Raw genomic sequence first — 18,755 nt, 5'->3', positions numbered from 1 at the left:
AGAGCTGTTACGTTTCGCCTACAACGCGCGGTAATGCCGGCGCGGATGCAACGGACGCCGGGGCTTCGTTCAAAGCGGCGGACATTTTGGCCCGTTCGACACCGCCGCAACGCCTCCCCGCCAAGCGTGTCCAGGCGTGTTTCAGTGCCACGTGTCTTCGTGTGTGCGTGTGTGTGTGTGTGCCCACGCTTGTCAAAGCGCGGCAGCCGGGGAGCGGAGCTCCCCAAGTGAGGGTTGGCGATGCGTCACTACACTCGGTTCAGCAGGTCTCTCGGCTCGACCGTGCGCGCCGTCGTGGGCTCATGCTCCGCCGTCCCGTGACCTTCATCCCGTGACCTTCCCTTTTGGACCGCGACGCCGAGAGTATAAGAGCAGCTGCCCCCGGACGCCAGGAGAGAGGCTCCGATTTGTACTGTTGAGTTACGTGCTCTCCCGTCTCTCCACTTCGGTCGAACTGACCGGCCGCTCTTTTGCTATGTTAGAATAAACAAGTTGTTCTGTTACCAGTCTTCTCTTGCTTTGCCGGGACCTTCGGATGCTTCCAGTGCCCCAGGCCGCCAGGCCAACGCTACCCTTGGGGCTTGCGACCCATTGGCAATAACGGGCGTCAGCACCGAGACCCCAACAACTCGTGCCAGCGGTGCGATTACTACATCTGGTTGCCAGCGGTGAGATCGCGACAACGGAGGCCAGCAGCGAAGAGATGCGGTTGAATGTATGCTGAGCAGCACAACGACCATCCGGGAGCAGTGCAACGAGCCCTGTGTGACGACTGGTTGCCTGCAGCGGAACGACTGCGCTGAAGTCTTGGCTGCGAGGTTTGGTGAGTGCGGGACTTTCTTCTTCTGAGTTTTGCCAGGCTTTTGTTAGTGTTAGAAACAGAGCTGGTAATTGTGGTTGTCGTTGCTACCGGGTTAGTTGCGGCAAGACAATAGTAGGCAGTAGAGAAAGCAGCATTCAGAGCAGCCATGGATTTGAAGTCGTTGCGCAAACCGAAATTGCTGGAGCTTGCAAGAGAGTTGGGTCTGGATGTCTCAGACAAACTCAGAAAACCAGAACTGCTAAGGGCTATTCTTGAGTTAGAAGCTGAGGATGACGAGCTGTCGGAATGCCTTGAGACCATTGAGGAGAGGGAGCTTGAACTTAAAGAACAGAAAGAGAAAGATGAGAGTGAACTTAAAGAACAGAAAGAGAGACAGGAGCGTGAACTTAAAGAACAAAAAGAGAAAGAAAAAGAAGAGCGCGACCGTCAACACGCTTTGGAAATGAAGCGTCTCGAGTTAGAGATGGAACGCGCTCGTAATGGAAGTCAGGCACACGGTGCAGGAGAACGAGTATTGTTCAAAATGACTGACCTGATGCGGCCGTTTAAGCTTGGAGAGGACATTGGTTTGTTCCTGGTTAACTTTGAGCGAACGTGCGAGAAGCAGGGGTTCTCTCGGGAAACGTGGCCACAGCGCTTGCTCACTTTGCTACCCGGCGAGGCGGCCGACGTAGTCGCACGCTTGGAGAGAGAGGAGGCAGAGGATTTCGAGAAAGTGAAATCGAGTCTGCTAAAAAAGTACCGGCTGTCAGCGGAGGCGTTCCGTCGGAAGTTTCGGGAAAATGAGAAAGGCAAAAGTGAGTCATATACAGAGTTTGCCTACAGGCTTATGTCAAACATGCAGGAGTGTCTCAAAGAGAAAGCGTTTGGTGACCACGAGAAAGTTCTGCAGTGTTTCGGGCTAGAACAGTTTTATAGTCGGTTACCTGAGAACGTGCGGTACTGGGTCTTGGATAGGCCAGACGTTAGTACGGTGGCTAGAGCCGCTGAGTTAGCCGAGGAGTTTGTGACGCGTCGGGCTCGTGGAGCTAAGGACGGTCAAAAGGGTGAATTTGGCTCCAAGTTTGAGAGGCCAAAGTTCACGCCCATGAGAGCAAAGGGGGACACACGTAGTTCGGATGCGAGTGAAAGCAGTCCGACCGAACGTAAGGAGACGGCGGCAACCGAAGCCGAACGCAGAAAGCGGTTCGAGACGAGGCAAGCGCGCGTTTGTTATACGTGCCAGAAGCCGGGTCACTTTTCAGCGCAGTGTCCAGAAACAAAAACACAAGTCGTGTTTTTGTCTATATGCAGCACTGACGAGAACATGAAGCTTCTCGAGCCTTACATGCGAGACCTCCTCGTGAACGGGAAAGAGTGCCGAGTGCTTCGCGATTCCGCAGCTACAATGGATGTAGTTCACCCCTCTTACGTAGAACCCGATATGTTCACGGGCGAGTGCGCATGGATCAAGCAAGCAGTGGAAGCTCATAGCGTGTGTCTGCCGGTAGCAAAAGTGCTTATTGAAGGACCTTTCGGAGCACTTGAGACGGAGGCCGCAGTGTCATCTATGCTGCCCCCCCAGTACCCGTACCTATTTTCGAACAGGTCCGATCACCTCCTGCGCGAGAAGGGGCTTTTGTTTGGTGAGGCTAGCGTTCAGGCCTTAACCAGATCGAAGGTTCGGGAGCTCGCTGCAAAGGCGGTAGTTGCGGGGTCGACGTTGTTGAACGATGAAAAAGGGTCAGAGGCGCAGCAAGCTGGTATTCAGAGCACGCCCGAACGGGATAAAATTGAGCCTGTAGCGTTAAAGGCACCAGATACTGGAGAGGAAATTCCCGATGCGGGAAAGTTAGAAGAGCTTCCGGTCGAGCTTCCGGGACTAGGCTCAGTGACGAACAGGAAAGACACCGATCAAGTCATTAGTGACTTAATAAGTAAAGCATCGCTGTCGCCTGAGCAGAAAACCGAACTACACCAGCTCTTACAAGAGTTTCAAGGTCTGTTCTCTGAGAGGCCTGGTAGGACTTCTGTCCTTACTCATGACATAGAACATACCTCCCCTTTGATTTTAGTTGAGGTACCGGGCAAGGAACCTCGTCCTTGCGTCGACTACCGCAGGCTTAATTCCATCACTAAGGATCAAATTTATCCGATCCCTAACATCGAGGAGCGCCTTGAGAGAGTGAGTAGCGCTCAGTTTATTTCCACCCTAGATCTTGTCAGGGGTTATTGGCAGGTTCCACTTACAGAAGAGGCTAGTAGGTATGCGGCGTTCATTTCACCAATGGGGACATTCCGTCCTAAAGTTTTGAGTTTTGGTTTGAAGAACGCGCCATACTGCTTTTCAAGCCTCATGGATAAAGTGTTGCGGGGACAGCAAGAATTCGCTTTACCGTATCTAGACGACGTAGCGATATTCTCCGCATCCTGGCCTGAGCATATGGCGCACTTGCGGGCAGTGCTAACCCGCCTGCGCGATGCGGGCTTGACAGTCAAGGCTCCCAAGTGCCAGTTAGCACAGGCCGAGGTTGTCTACCTCGGACACGTGATTGGTCGGGGTCGTCGCCGCCCCTCTGAAATAAAGGTGGCCGCTGTGCGAGACTTCCCGCAAACGCGCACGAAGACCGATATTCGGTCGTTCTTAGGTGTCGCCGGCTACTATCAGAGGTACATCCCCAGGTACTCTGATATCGCGGCTCCCTTGACGGATGCTCTAAGAAAGACAGAGCCGCAAACAGTCGTCTGGGATGAGACAAAGGAAAGAGCTTTTAGCGCCCTAAAGAGCGCCCTAACAAGCCAGCCTGTGCTACGATCGCCCGACTACACAAAAGGGTTCGTTGTTCAGTGTGATGCTAGTGAGCGAGGCATGGGCGTTGTACTGTGCCAACGGGAAAATGGAGAAGTAGAACACCCCGTCCTGTATGCTAGTCGTAAGCTGACCAGTCGTGAGCAGGCGTATAGCGCCACCGAGAAAGAGTGTGCGTGTATCGTGTGGGCCGTTCAGAAATTGTCATGTTACCTAGCCGGCTCGAGGTTTATCATTGAAACGGATCACTGCCCTCTCCAATGGCTGCAGACCATCTCTCCCAAAAATGGCCGCCTCCTGCGCTGGAGCCTCGCTTTGCAACAATATTCCTTTGAGGTGCGTTACAAAAAGGGGAGTCTCAACGGTAACGCCGATGGCTTAAGTCGAAGCCCCTAACGTGGGAATCAGCCTCAAAATTGCTTGTTACTGATGTTTTTCTTCCTGAGGCAGGATTTTTTTTAACTTATTGCTTTTGTGTAGTGTTTCAAAGTGATGATGTGCTTTTTAGTGCAATTTTTCCGATTTGTGGACGCGTTCTGAGTGCTGCTAAACTACTGTAAGGAACTAGGCAGCAGTATAAAAGGGGGAAGAGCCTGGCAGGGCTTAGTGAGGGTTGTGCCGTGCTTGCTGACTGAGCGGTTGACTTTTGGCGTGGTTCTAACGCTTGCCGGAAACGAGAACAAAAATGTCAACTCTCCCGAAGTCACTTTGCAGTGTCCTGTGTGCACCTGAACGTGAGAACGAGGCCTTCTCTGTGCGCTGCGCTCAAGAAACGCCCAAGGACGCCCAACTTCGGTTATGAGCATCATCGAGCGACATCCCTCCGGACAGCGGATGCAGTCCCCTGACCATCGGGATCTCCTTCCCCCGGCGGGGCGGTCTGTTACGTTTCGCCTACAACGCGCGGTAATGCCGGCGCGGATGCAACGGACGCCGGGGCTTCGTTCAAAGCGGCGGACATTTTGGCCCGTTCGACGCCGCCGCAACGCCTCCCCGCCAAGCGTGTCCAGGCGTGTTTCAGTGCCACGTGTCTTCGTGTGTGCGTGTGTGTGTGTGTGCCCACGCTTGTCAAAGCGCGGCAGCCGGGGAGCGGAGCTCCCCAAGTGAGGGTTGGCGATGCGTCACTACACTCGGTTCAGCAGGTCTCTCGGCTCGACCGTGCGCGCCGTCGTGGGCTCATGCTCCGCCGTCCCGTGACCTTCATCCCGTGACCTTCATCCCGTGACCTTCCCTTTTGGACCGCGACGCCGAGAGTATAAGAGCAGCTGCCCCCGGACGCCAGGAGAGAGGCTCCGATTTGTACTGTTGAGTTACGTGCTCTCCCGTCTCTCCACTTCGGTCGAACTGACCGGCCGCTCTTTTGCTATGTTAGAATAAACAAGTTGTTCTGTTACCAGTCTTCTCTTGCTTTGCCGGGACCTTCGGATGCTTCCAGTGCCCCAGGCCGCCAGGCCAACGCTACCCTTGGGGCTTGCGACCCATTGGCAATAACGGGCGTCAGCACCGAGACCCCAACAACTCGTGCCAGCGGTGCGATTCCTACAGAGCTTACGTAAAATTGCTACAACGTTTACGAGGGCATCGCAAAAAGTCCTACTAACAAATTAGAGATATATTTCAGAGCGGTGTATATCACATCAGTTTTTTGTTCACTTTAGATGTATTATTAGGAGCCGTTTACATAATCGTGATATAATTTATTATTGCTGATCTACAGAGTTGTAAAGTAGATACGTGAGTCTTTCTTTTAAATTTGCAATTTCCAAAGATTTCCGAGAACGACTTATGGCACAAAGTGAAAGATTCCTTGCCTACATCCACTATGCTGTCGCTTTTCCGTTTAAGTACAACAAACCTCGGCAAAAATCAGTGCAGGGGTTGCCCAGAACAACTATTTCTTTATCATATATTTAGCTACGAACTCCCGAGCCAAAGCTTCCTGTTCAATACGTTGAGCGTATTTACCGCGGCGAACACACATCGACGTAAATGCAGAAAAAGCGAAGTGGAGGCAGATAACACAGATGCGTTGCCTTCGTCCTGCGCGTTTGTGGCTCTGTTTTTACCATCCAGCGTGATCGCGCCGTACACAGCCTTGCCTCGAAATGCGAACCAAATACACCACGACGGTGTTTTGAGTGCCGTCTACACGTTTGTTCGCACTAACGCAAGAAGTGCGCTATCTCCGGCGAGGCAGACGGCGTGAAACTTTACAGTGCTTACAACTACACAAAATTTCGCCGATTTCCAATCTCGCGAGCTAGCAGAAGAAAAAAAAAAGAAAGAGACACGCACTCGGACACATCAAAACGCACAGATACACACAGATACACACACGCACACAAGCAGATATAAACGCGCGCACACACACGCATATACGAAAGCAGTAAAAATGCAAACAAAAAAATCTAACACACACACACGCACAAATAAATCGGACACGCTCATCAAACAAGTACATCCATATACACGAACACTTGCGTCCGGACAAGCACACGAAAACTATCCCCCAAACAAACCCCCGCGAATTGTAGTTTGCAAATATGCACCCATACGCACATACACAGAAACACCCAAACATACCGAAACACGAACAAACAAACACTACCAACAATACATGCCAAACCGCATGCTCAAAACATTTATGCACCCACCCAAAGATGCACATGCCCAAACGCACACCACAAAGCACGCACTAGCACACAAATAAGCGAGCGCGCGTGTGGTAGTAGGAGTAATTGGTTGTTAATTTATTAAATATATATATATATATATATGAAAAATGGGGGAAGTAAATTGCTGCTGAACGCAGTGTAACTGTCTAGCGCCGCCTGCCGACCCCCGAATAGCTGTCAGCAGTGGTGAAGGTGTTGGTAGGGGAGCATCAGGACAAGGAGAGAGGACAAGAGAGAGGGTTGAGAAGAGACCAATTTACAGAACAAACGAACTAGGTACGAGTTATCCATAGTTCGCTTGTGGAGTGGCTTCCTCGAGAAGTTGTTGGTAGGCTTGGTTAAGTTGTTTCTAGATTTTGCTAGGTTATGCTAGGTTTTGCTAAGTTGTTATCTCGATGGGCTTGATGCTGGAAGTTTTCGACCAGTCGCAGGCCAGAATCCCTTTCTCGGCGACGTCGAGAGTTGGACTGAAACTCGGGGTCCTCGACTCGGCGTTGCCTCTTGTCAGCCGCAGCTTCGGCGCGGTGTTCCGGATCAGCTCGGCGACGACGCATCGCTTCTCGCTTGGCAGTACGGCGCTCTTCCTGGTAAGCCGCTTCTTCTTCGGGCGTTCGGACTTTCTTCGGTCTCCCCATGGTAGCAGCATGTACAGTCACGATCAATTTGAAGGTGATCGCTCGAGCGGCGACCAAAACTAGGAGCAGCGCCACGTTACGTCATCACCGTCGGTCGAGAGGGAAACATCAGATAGCTCCCCTCTCTCTCTTTTGGTGTTCCCTGAAAAGCTGTCACTCCCGTCACCGTTCATGGCATAACCTGCGAATTCATTTCGATTGCGTTATGAGCTTTTGCACATAGGCGTCATTGTTAGCCAAGATATGCATGAGGAAGCGACGCACATAGATCATTGCCATGAAAGGGAAACAAGCACGAAAAGGTGGCGAGTTGGTCTTGGGGGTGATGGTTGCAGCCTGGAAGAGCATAATAGGGAAAGAAGGCCGCGCAATTTTTATCTTCGCAGTTCCGAAATCGGCCGCTATGCTGCTTGGAAGGCCCGCCAGTCGATGCTCGCGCGATCACCTTCAAATTGATCGCGACTGTACGCACGGAGTAGAAGCGAGAGGTGTGTCGCCGCGCCGGCTGTTCCGAGCTTTTACTCGCCTGTGACGTGACGACTCCGCCCTACACGCTTGGAGTAGATTACGTGGCTCGGTGATCTCGCAGGTGGTTGCTAAGCAACGCGAGGCGGCGCACAGCTAGGGTGTTTTCTGGTAACGCTCCACGGCGGAACTAAGGCTTAAACAGCTCCGCTGTTAAAAAAGAACAGCGGCGTTACATGTACAGAGATACAAACCCATCCACTTTAGCCAGCTTTCGGGAATGCCGAGCTCACGTAAGTTGGACTCATGTCATAAATGAGCATTACCCTGACGTTGCTCATAACAAATTTTCATCAGAGATCACTTATATCTATGACGTCTGATTTCCTTTAGAAAAATATTTAAAATATCAACACACAATATGTTGGTCACGCCCATCTAAATGGCAATTTCGAATACTTGGTTGCTTGGCTCAAAATCAACATTTAGCATTCGAGGACTCGGAAAATTCCAAGTCCACTGCGGAATTGCGCGCACGTCCCATTTCCATTCCATCTACCCAACTCGTGCCATCATTTCATTCCGGGTGTTAAAAAAATGTGGAATGGTTCCGGAATCAATTCAACTCCGGAGCTACCGCTCCACAACTCTGGCGTGTACGCGCCACCGTTGTGTGGTTCCACGAGACCACCGTATCAGGTTTCGGCGACGTGCATACAGTCTCCTTTTTGACGTCCGAAACAGCGTCTCGCTTCCCGCACGCGTTTTAAACCGGTCGCAATCGAATCTTACGTAATAAATTACCTACTGAACTAACGAGTAAGTTAGGCTTCGTAGCATAATTACTGGTTGAACAACTATTACTGTAATGAAAGCAAAGCAAGAAAAAATAATTTCTGTGACGCACCGCCAGAAAGATCGGATTGTTCTTGACGCACATGCGTTTAGCACTTCCAAGCCGCACACGCGTGATTTATCTCTTATCTGCCATTTCTGCACCTTTGTCGTCCTTCCAGACGCTGTAGCTCTTCAGGAAGTCGGTGAAGCTTCCGGCAGCTTTAGCGGCAGGCTTGGTCACGTTCTGGTCGTACATGTCGGCTGCGCGGTTGTACGCGTCCTTGATTGGCTCCACCACGGTGTTCTGAAGAACAACAACAAGAATAAGATCAAGAAGAACCGGAAACTAAAGAAGAACTAGAAGACAAAGCAAAACAAGAAGAACAAGGAGACAAAGAACATGAAAAAGAACAATAACACAGGGACAAAGAAGAACAAGATCAAGATGAACAAGAAGAACAACAACAAACAGAGAAGAACAAGAAAAACAACATTAATAAGAAGACTTACAAGAACAACAATAACATGAAGACAAAGAAAAGCAATGACACGATGGCAGAGAACATGGAGCCTAAGATCAAGAAGACCAAGAACAAGAACAATAGCACGGAAACAAAGAATACGAACAAGACCAAGAAGAAAAGTAATACCAACATACATACATACATACATACATACATACATACATACATACATACATACATACATACATACATACATACATACATACATACATACATACATACATACATACATACATACATACATACATACATACATACATACATAGCACATGCTTCCAGGAAACCGAGCACGGCGAAGGAGCTAATGGTATCACTGACTGGTCCCCTCCATTCCCCGAAGCAGAGTCGGCCAGATCCGGCGTTGCCTGAGCTCAGAGGTAGAGGACAAGCGCGTAAGCCGAATGTGTCACTTGCTTCCGGAGGATGAAATGGAGATGCGAAACCACGTGAGTACTACCTATGTCCGATGTTTCACCTCTGCAAAGCTCCCTGCGCTGCCGGGAAAACTGTCGGACGCGCAGGTGGTGGTGGTGGTGAAAAACTTAATTGAGTAATGACAGGAGAGAGTCGGGGACGGCCTTAAGGGCCGGCCACTCACAAAATCTAGGAGGGGTCCCTAGTCCGGGACGCCTGTGGCTTCTGCTGTAGCACGCGCTCGGGCCAGTAGGGCACGTTGATCCTCCAGGGTCGAGCAGCCGAGCAGGGCAGCCTCCCAGCTTTCTCGGGTAGGGGGGAATGGGAAGGGGTGTGGACCACTCCATGTGGAAGGGGTCCGCGAACGGATGGACACAGACCCCGCGGAATGCCGGGTTAAAGTGTTTGAGCATTGCTGGGCACAATACCGTGTTGGTGTAGAGACGGAGGAGCCAGCACTCGTCCGTCTTGTTTAGGCCCGATGCCGGGGGTGGGAATCTGAGCCTGTGCGATATGTACAGGGCCATGATTTCTTTGAAGCATGTAGCCGGATGGGATGCTGGAACATCAGGCGATGGAGGGCAAGGTGCGCCGGTGGGACGAGCGTTCGTTGAGACGCTAGCATGCGCGGGCCTGGGTTGCCTAGATTACGGTGAACCGTCGCTAATTGTGGCGATGCAGTGTTGTAATGACGCTTCTGGAAACGCTCTTAATCTCGATGACTGCTCCGACGACAGGGCTCGGAGTGCCTCAGAGCGCTCGAAGATGGAGAAGAGCGATCTAAAAGAACCAGCCGAACGCAGAGCGCGCACCCTCTTTCAACCAACCGAAGACAACGCCGTACCTGAGAGCGCTCTGGCGCTCCGAAACAGCCAACCGAAGATGCCATAAGATTAATGACAAGGAACACGAGGCCGTCGCCAGATTCGACGATTACGGTTGGGGAACAGGATGAGCCCCAACCGGTGCAAATTGCTTTTACACTGTACGAGAAGTATAGTGTTCCACCAATGAAAAGTGTTGCACCGGCACTCCATTGTTCTTAAGCTTGTTCAGGTTTACCTGAAAGTAAGCAGGTGCTCCTTCGTACACCTGGTTCACCGGGTCCATCACGCGCGTCTGCACAAGTTCCGTCGCCTTGGCCGACATGTCCTGGTACGCCTGGCTCACCGGGTCCACGACGTGCATCTGCGAGAACGCGCGCGCATCGCACGCATTCAGATTGTCATGCAAGTATAGGAACTATAGCTAAAGAAATTACGACAAAGCAATGAAATATCGAAAACGAACGCAGACTGCATGCAAGCCCGAGTAATTCATACATCAAAGGCAGCCAAGCCGCATATAAGGGTTCTCCTGCCTGAAATCGGACGGTTTCGCCCGAAAATTGAAGCTGTGATTTGGAACTTCGAATTAGCAGGCAGTTATACGAAGTAAAGTTAGTCGTTTTATCAGCTGCATAAACTGCTGCGAACATCCGCTTGCTACCAAAATTAACAAGAACGTTGCCACGAGCGCGCAGGCAAACCCGAACACATCTCACTTGAGCACCGCGGGCACCTACTGTCAGAACGCTGGCGCCATGAAGAGCGGCAGCAGCGGCGAGCGAATTCTCCTTTGCGCTGCCTCTCGCTTCGACGCGAACTAGGTGCGCGATAACACAGCGCCTACGAAGCGATCATCTACTTACACCCGACCGGCTAGACTTCGAACCCAGCGCAGGTTGCCTCCAAGATAGGACGTGCGAGGCTGCGCTACTATCCATGCCTCCCCCCTCTCCCCTATATTTCTATACTCCGAAGCATGTTCCTGTATACTGCGGTGGCTCCGCAAGACCAGGGGGGGGGGGGGGGAGGTGTATTCTGTAAGAGCCCACCTCGTGGACTGTCCATTTCAACCGGCGCTGATAGGCTGGGGTCGCTCGCCTTCTCTTCGCTCGCACAGCTACATCTAATAAGCACATCAGCAGCGGCCGAAATGGACAGTCCACTAGGTGGGCTCTTACAGAACACCCCTCCAGGTCCGCTCTGTACAATGCGGCCGTGTTTCCTCAGTACCAACCAGAAACAACTGCGCAATTTCCCTTAGAGGCGCTTCGCTTTAAAAGTAACACTTGCGGTCGCGAAAAAAAAATGGACTGACGCCGTGGCGAAGATCACAACGCAACGGAGCAGCCGCCGAAGAACCACAACTGAAGCTACTGTCGGGCGGCCGCTACTTATACATGACGCAAAAATTTTCCAGGAACCAGCACGTGACACGGCGAATGTTTGTGAAAAAGCTGGAAGCTTCAAGTTGGAAGACGCACTCAGCCGTCTAGGGCGATGACAGCATAGCCTCGAGAACACACTGCATTGAGACGGGCGTGAAGGTAATGCATGGACTCGCGCTTCGGAAACACAAAACGATAAGACGCGTTAATCAGCAAATAAGGTAAAGCAAACAAATCACGCAGCAATGTAAAGCCAGGCTCACACTTAACTCAGCGTTATTCAGCTTAATTCTGTTGTTTTTTGTTCCCTGTCAGGTTAACTCTTTGAAGATGGTACGTTCTAGCTGACCGTCTGGTGTTGCCTGCTTTAAATTAATTTACGTACAGATGTTATCACTCCGGTCAGGACATTCAGGAAACAATCGACTCCGTTGCGAATTGCTAAGTGGAGTCATTAGCTAGAGACCAACCCTAATTAAAGTATAAATCAACCGTAATAACAACCTCGTCGGACCAGCGCTTGACCAATTTGAATAAAAATTTGTTACATTTAAGAGAAAAGGTTAGGTTTCCACCAACACATTATAGTACGCCATTACCGATGTATAAACAGCTTGCACGTGACGCTACGGACACAGCCTTTTCATCGTGCTGGCACCCAAAGGTGGCAGCCACGATGACGTCACTGCGCCATATCATCATGCAGCGGGCATCGATTTTGCTTTTCACGGTTACCTTTTGACTGCGATAGCAATTATATGGACACTCCAGGCGCATTTTTGCCGTCGTCGTCACCATCGCCATGATGTTCCGCATGAAGTCCAAGGGCGATAAAAGCACCGTCGCCGCGCGCTGTACGCTGTATGTGCAAGTGAAAGAGTGCGAGGGTGGGCCGACTATCGCGACTCAATCTCGGGCGCGCAAGGGGGGAAGCGAGTACGAAGCGCGCCGTCTTCCGTCCCGCGCAAGGAACGGTGAGCTAAGGGAGGGAGGGCGTTGTACTAAAGAAATCCAGTGCCCTTCCACTCTGTGAAGAAGGATGACCAGCGAAGCTGTGTGTGTGGGCCCCTTAATGGCGAACTGCACCTCCGCTGCGGGTCGACCCGGCATTGCACTATACACCTTCGCAATCGGCTCACGTATTACGCCTAACGCCTGCTTCACCTCCACCGCGGGTAGGTCCGGCAATGCACTATCTTCGAGGTCGGCCCACGTATGGGAAGTTTTGTGTCGACACACGGACACGATCCTGGGTGAAATAGTCCTAACCAGCTTCGCTGTAAAATTGGTTACCTCTTTGTGGTTAGTAATTAACTAATTAATTAATTGATAACGACTACAAACGCGGGAGCATTGACACGAGCGCGGTCGCGTGGTAGCGCCGAGGGGCGCCGATGAGCCAGCTGTGGAAGAAGACTACTAAGCTGCAGCCAATCCTGATTATGATAGTTTTGTGTTAACACACGGACGCGATCCTGGAGGAACTAGCCATTAATAGCTTCGCTGTAAACATCTGATCTGATTTTGAGGCACGCCGTAGTGGGGGACTCCGGAATAATTTGGACCAGCGTGCGCCTAAATCTTGGTTAACGGGCGTTGTCGCATTTCGCCCCCGTCAAAATGCGGCCGCCGTGGTCCGGATTTCATCCTCCGGCAGCAACTGTGTATGGCATGGCAGCGCGCGGGCTTCATCTTGAGAGCGATATGCTTTGGGCGCAGAGTTTAGGTGGGCTGATGGCTCGTAGCTTTGCGTGTGCTGTGTTCTCACCGCTCAGTTTGCGTTGAAGTGATGGAGAGCACGAAGGCCACTTCGCTCGCGGCTGCTGCCGCGTTTCCTCGTGCCAGCGCTTTGACAGCGAGTGTCTGCGGTTATCGAGTGTGATGTGTTCATGTTTGCTGTGCGCGCTGACACCATGCTTGCTAATTTAGTTAATAAGCGAAAGTTTACAAGTTGGTGCGGCCGATAAAAGTGCTATGCTTACTTCGTATGGCTGTCTGATAATTTGCTATCGCAATCGATGATTCGCCTTTCGGGCGAAACGGCGATTTTTTCAGCGGGTTATGACCATTATTGATTTGTTGCTCAGTGCAAGAGGCGCCTTTCGCGCTGTCACGTTTTTTGTTTACGCAGCTTCGAAACGTGCTAGTATCCTAAGACGGAAGCCACGATGTCATCAATGCAAACAATCTGTACAAATTTTACGCCATTCGTATACCAATGTATAATCATGCATACATTCGACTGGTCGCTTTCAAACGCTCTAGAGCACTCTGGCGGCGAGCTTTGCATTTAGACAGGCCAAAATCGCCATGTGAATGGAGTAGCCTTACGTTAGGAGCGGGCAAACTTTCTACGGGCTCTGAATCTCGAGACAGCTCCGCAAACTGCTCGAGCACGAGTTCCAGCAATGCTGGTAGGAACCGGTTGAATGGGGAACTAGAGTGCATACCATTGAGTTCTGAAAATAACGGTCCAAGCACCTCTATGGTTACGTATTTGAAGTGCAGTTTCGACATAGTCTGGCTCGCCTGCACGAGTCCGGCAGCGTTGTCGGCGGTCATCTTTGAGTACGCGTATCTGACTGGATCGACGACGTTTACCTGAACCATCTCGGTTCCCTGGTGGTACGTGTCCCAGAGAGGGTCCAGCAGCTTCTCGTTCAGCACCTCCGCCAGCCGAGTCTGAAACGGAACACGTGACCAATTCTCGCAGTGAGCGTTCATCAATCGTCTACTCGCGACTAAAGATCTTCCTGGCACAACAATAAGCCCACAATTGGAGCCACATATACTACACGAGAAGAAAGAGAAAGGACGCAGTTCAAAGCTTGAATTACAATATTGTCGTGACGACATGAAACAAAGCAAGATGATGTTGCTCGTAAAAAGTGTTGCGTGCGTTTCTTCGGGGTGCGCTCCCCTGTCGCAGCCGGAGCGATCGCAAGAACAGGGTGAGCTAGTGTATCATGACGTCATCACATATGCACGTCCTGTGTACCCAAATCGAGACAGGGGCGTAGAAACAAGTAGTTCAGGCAATTATTCAGGGCGCTCTAACGCCTGCAGGATTTCTTTTTCGGGGAGTTAGAAGATTTGGACGTTCAATTGACACGAAAAAAAAAAAAGAAAAGTGGAAAATGTGTCAATCATCTCTGAACGCGACCAAGTCTCCGAGGTCTCTGGTGCGGAGCGATGCGCCACGATTCAGATTTCTGGGACAATGTCTCTACTATAGCTATACAAATTTGTACGCGGAATTTTGAGCTGCGCTGTTAGATTCGCGGGATAAAGTTTCTGCCCACGTAGCGCATTCAGGCCCGAGCCCTGGCTGAGGTTAATGTTTCCTTCTTCTTTATTTTTCTAGCGCGCTGCTGATATTTGCGCAACCACGTTTTCACGTCTGTTGAAACCTGATAAAGCGACAAAGATATCAAAGCTCCTGATTCATTTCACGTTAACGAAAACACCATCAAAGTACTTTCGCGTTTCATTGTCATTACACACTTTATTTCTACAGCAAAAGCTGTCTATGACTAACCTTCCGTAGTTTTTTCGGCGTCCGGCAACAGAAACGGACTAAGCAATTTATAACAAACCCATGCGGCTGCAGTGCGGCGGCGCAGAAGTCAAAATGCAGAACAGATTAGAACGCTCGCTGTGAACAATAGCGTGACGCCCAGGTTATCGCAGTATATGAGCAGGAGGGGTATCGGCGCTAAAAAGAGCTGCGTTATCGATTGGGCTGACACGTATAGTTCGTACGCCCGAAGAACAACATGCGTACGAGGAGCGCCGTAGGGAACAGCAACGAGAATGTAAACGGCGCCGGCGGGAAACGACCACCGACGAAGAACGTTCCCGTGATGCTGAAGGAAAACGACAATCGCGAGCCGAGGCACCTCCGAACGAGCAACGACGCCAGACTCGCAACGCAAAGAATGACAACCATTCCACTATGTGAATATGGAATGGCCGCGAAAGCACTTTGCTTTTCGCTTGAGAACTTTGACTGTCGTCAGCTCTCGCGGTCATTACATCTTCACAGAGTGGAATGGTTGTCATTTTTCCTTTTTTTGCCTGTTGTAAGGACATTATAGTTCTACTATTTTGCTATTATGTCTGCAGGTATATCTGTCTATGAGGCGATGATGGCGAAATAGTATACTGCATCAATGCTCGTGTCTTCGTCTTATAGGCCTTTGCCCGTGTCTCTTGCATTTTTGTTGTTGTTCAAATAGTCGTGAAATGACATTTGGTATGAGCATTGTTTTCTAAGGTCTTTTGCATATTTGCATAATTATCAAATAACATAGACTGTGTTCTGTAGCCATATTGCACTCAATTGTCGTATATGTAATCACGCTGTTCTCCGGGGCAGTTTGCGCGCTGTACAAATAATCAACTTGAAGCTTTAAGCATTGTCAACATAATCAGGCGTCCTGCACTACATGCGGCGTCTCTAGAGCACAGGTGTTTCTTTGCGAAGCTAAACCCCGTTGATAAATGACGACCTGCGTTTACATGTGCATGAATGCGACAGAGGCTTATCGCACTTCTTGGCGCATCACGGGCAAAACTATAAGACATCGGTTACATGCGGCCCATAACCCCTTTCGTTTTCTGTAACTGTCCACCTAGTGGACAATGCCATTTCGTGTGCTACTAAAGTGCTGATTGGCCAATCGGAACATCAGCAGCAGACGGAATAGACATGTCCACTAGGTGGATGCTTATAGAATACCCTAGACCCTACCCCCTGTTTCCGGCGCTTTGCATTCGCCGATGAGTGGGTGAAACCGCACTGCGACAACCATATCAATTTTTTTCTTTCCCTCATTGCGATACCACAGCGTTTATATGCACCGGGTGAGATGACTTGCCCCGTCTCCAACTACCTTCTCCGGCCGCATTACCTTCTTACTAAGAATTACCTTCTTAACGCATTACCGCTGTTTGCTGCACGGATTCGATGCGCTAGAAATGCAATGCGATGCGCCAATCGTCACATTCACGTGGAAACCACACTATTTGCTACACAAGCTACGTTTACACGAACTCTATATATAAAGTCGGGTGGAGCCGCGGCTTTTCGGGCCAAAGACATGTCGTCTGGTTCATGTCCGCGCTAAGGAGACGGGTCAAGCGGGTGTCGGAGGCGGGTTCTTCAACCTGCCTACAAGGGTCGAGTCGACTCGCACAGATGAGTGCCCAGTAAAGAGCACAGGACAGCACTCTCTCCTGTGCTCTTTACTCGCTCGTTCTGCGTCGCGCTGTTTCAGTTTTTTTTTATTCTAAAGATGAACCAACCAGTTCCTTTGAACACACTGACTCGCCCAACCCGCCTGACGAGATGCACGTGTAAACGCGGTCGAGTCGAGTCGGATTTGCTCGACGGCTGACTCGACCCGCTCGGGTCGAGTCCCCGTGAACGAGGCCACAGACACGCGTGACTCACGTGCAGTGCAGTTCCGCTCCCACTGGCGGAATCGGGGGCCACGGTCGAACTGCTTCGCGCCGAGGCGCTCTGCAGCGAGGAGGTGAACTCGACGTAGTCGGGGTCCATGCCGGGCGGCGGCGGTGCGTTGTCGCCGGCGGGTTTCCTCGCCTCGCCGGCGTCCTCGGCGTCCGCAGGTTTCGTTTTCTCACCGGCGTCCCAGCCGCCGGACCCGCCTCCCTTGTCCATGGCGACCGAGGTCTTTAGCACCCCCGACACCCCAGAGGCACCGTGGAGGCGGTGATGATGATGGTGACGATGACGACCTTGATGATGATGATGATGATGAAGCCTCAGTTAATGGCACAAACCCACTGAGGGGGATCGGCCCCGAATCGGGTGGTAATATGATTCAATAAATAAAGCAAAATAAAATAAATTGGTTAATAAATAAATAACCCGAAAAAGGAAAAGAAAACAAGTAATCCAAGATGCAAAATAAACTATGAATACATGAGATAAAGTATTGATCAATACTAAAGTAAGCCTTGCGTTGATAGGAATGTTAAAAAAAAAGGATATATTTAAACTTGAGTAAGGTAAATTATGAATAATAATAGTAAGATTTAAACTGTGAATTTGTGCTTTTACATTTTGAATTTTCTATCATGTAGTAGAAATAAATCAATTCTTGAAACTAAAAACTATTAACAAGGCATTCTTTTTGTGCCACATAGGAAATTATAAATGGCTAGGCAAACGTTCCTGTGGCTATATCCCAAAACTGTTGCTCCAAGGGAGAGTATAACAGTGCTACTTAAAGGTAATCATAAATTTTGAAGTGGAATTTCTAGACATAGTTTTCGATGAGTAGAGAACCGCCGGCATGATAATAAAAAATGATCTATAGTTTCTGGTTCATTGCATAGGTAGCATAGAGGGGATATCGCCAGACCACATCTGTGCAAGTAAAAATTAAGTGTTGGAATACGGCAACACAGCCTGGTAAATGAAACTTCAAAGTTCCGGTTAGGACACCATTGCCGGTTCCAAGAATAATTTAAGTGTAAAAAATCTGAATATTTTGCTAATGACAGAGCTTAACAAACACCGCACCCCGCGCCGTCTTCTTTCTTCTCCTGCTTCTCTTGAACTCGACTGATGGCGATGTTGATCGCACGAAATGGCACATACACACAATGGGGAACTGGTCAAGAGGTGGGCGTTAGACAAAAGAGGGGGGGATATTAGTAATATTAATAATGCGAATAAAACTGGGAATAATTGACATTAGTATTAACATTTGCATGAATATTTGCGTAAGAATATATGTATAAGAAAAACGTGTTGCTTAGCTGCCAGTCTATAAGAAAAAGGAATTGCGGAAGAACCCATCTCTCGATCAGTGTCGACGTTAATGCTATTAGCATTGAAGTAGTGTAGCGAAACACCGTAATGGCAAATGATTTACTTCTATGCAGCTCATCGCTCCTCGCTCAATGCACACTTTGGTCCCAATCTGTTTTCTTTCTCCACACTCACCCGCTTTCGATGCCGACTTTTAATGCGATTAGCAATTCTTAGGATACTTCACGCACTGTTCGGTATGTTTCTATGCATCTAACCATATTCCCGCCAACTTATGTCACTGGGTAGTCCATAGTCTAATGGTAGAGGATCGTGCTCTAGGACTGAGGGAACCGTGTTTGAAAGCAACCGTTGGGCAACCTCGCAGGTCCTTTTCTCATTAAAGTTTCTTGCGTACATCCGTCCGTCGGACCGGCTGGGTATGTGCCACTGCGTAAGTGCCATCCTTGGCGGTGGTGTTGCAGCTAGCGGGTTTAGCCTGGCATACAAATCTGGCAATTGTTTCGCCTGAGCCTCCTCTGAGTTGAGATAAGGGGCGTGGCACCAGGTGTAAAAGAGCCCCGTGTCTCGCATGAAGGCC

General features: G+C 50.1%; 1 protein-coding gene across 1 annotated transcript in view; it reads right to left on the bottom strand.

Moving 5' to 3' along the window:
- LOC129384403 (uncharacterized) overlaps positions 1-17,091 on the bottom strand; it is a 48,312-nt gene extending 31,221 nt beyond the window's left edge. Inside the window, exons 1-4 of the mRNA XM_055069857.2 lie at positions 16,829-17,091; positions 13,705-14,055; positions 10,224-10,349; positions 8,386-8,527 (exon numbers count right to left, since the gene is read on the bottom strand). Of these exons, the coding sequence (XP_054925832.1) occupies positions 8,386-8,527; positions 10,224-10,349; positions 13,705-14,055; positions 16,829-17,056 (847 nt within the window). The 5' untranslated portion in view covers positions 17,057-17,091. The remainder of the gene's footprint in view (positions 1-8,385; positions 8,528-10,223; positions 10,350-13,704; positions 14,056-16,828) is intronic.
- Positions 17,092-18,755: the final 1,664 nt, after the last annotated feature.

Source organism: Dermacentor andersoni, chromosome 8 (genome assembly GCF_023375885.2).
Source record: "Dermacentor andersoni chromosome 8, qqDerAnde1_hic_scaffold, whole genome shotgun sequence".
Classification (NCBI taxonomy): Eukaryota; Metazoa; Arthropoda; class Arachnida; order Ixodida; family Ixodidae; genus Dermacentor; species Dermacentor andersoni.
Note: the sequence above shows the minus strand (reverse complement) of the source record. Positions and strands in the feature narration are given on the sequence as shown.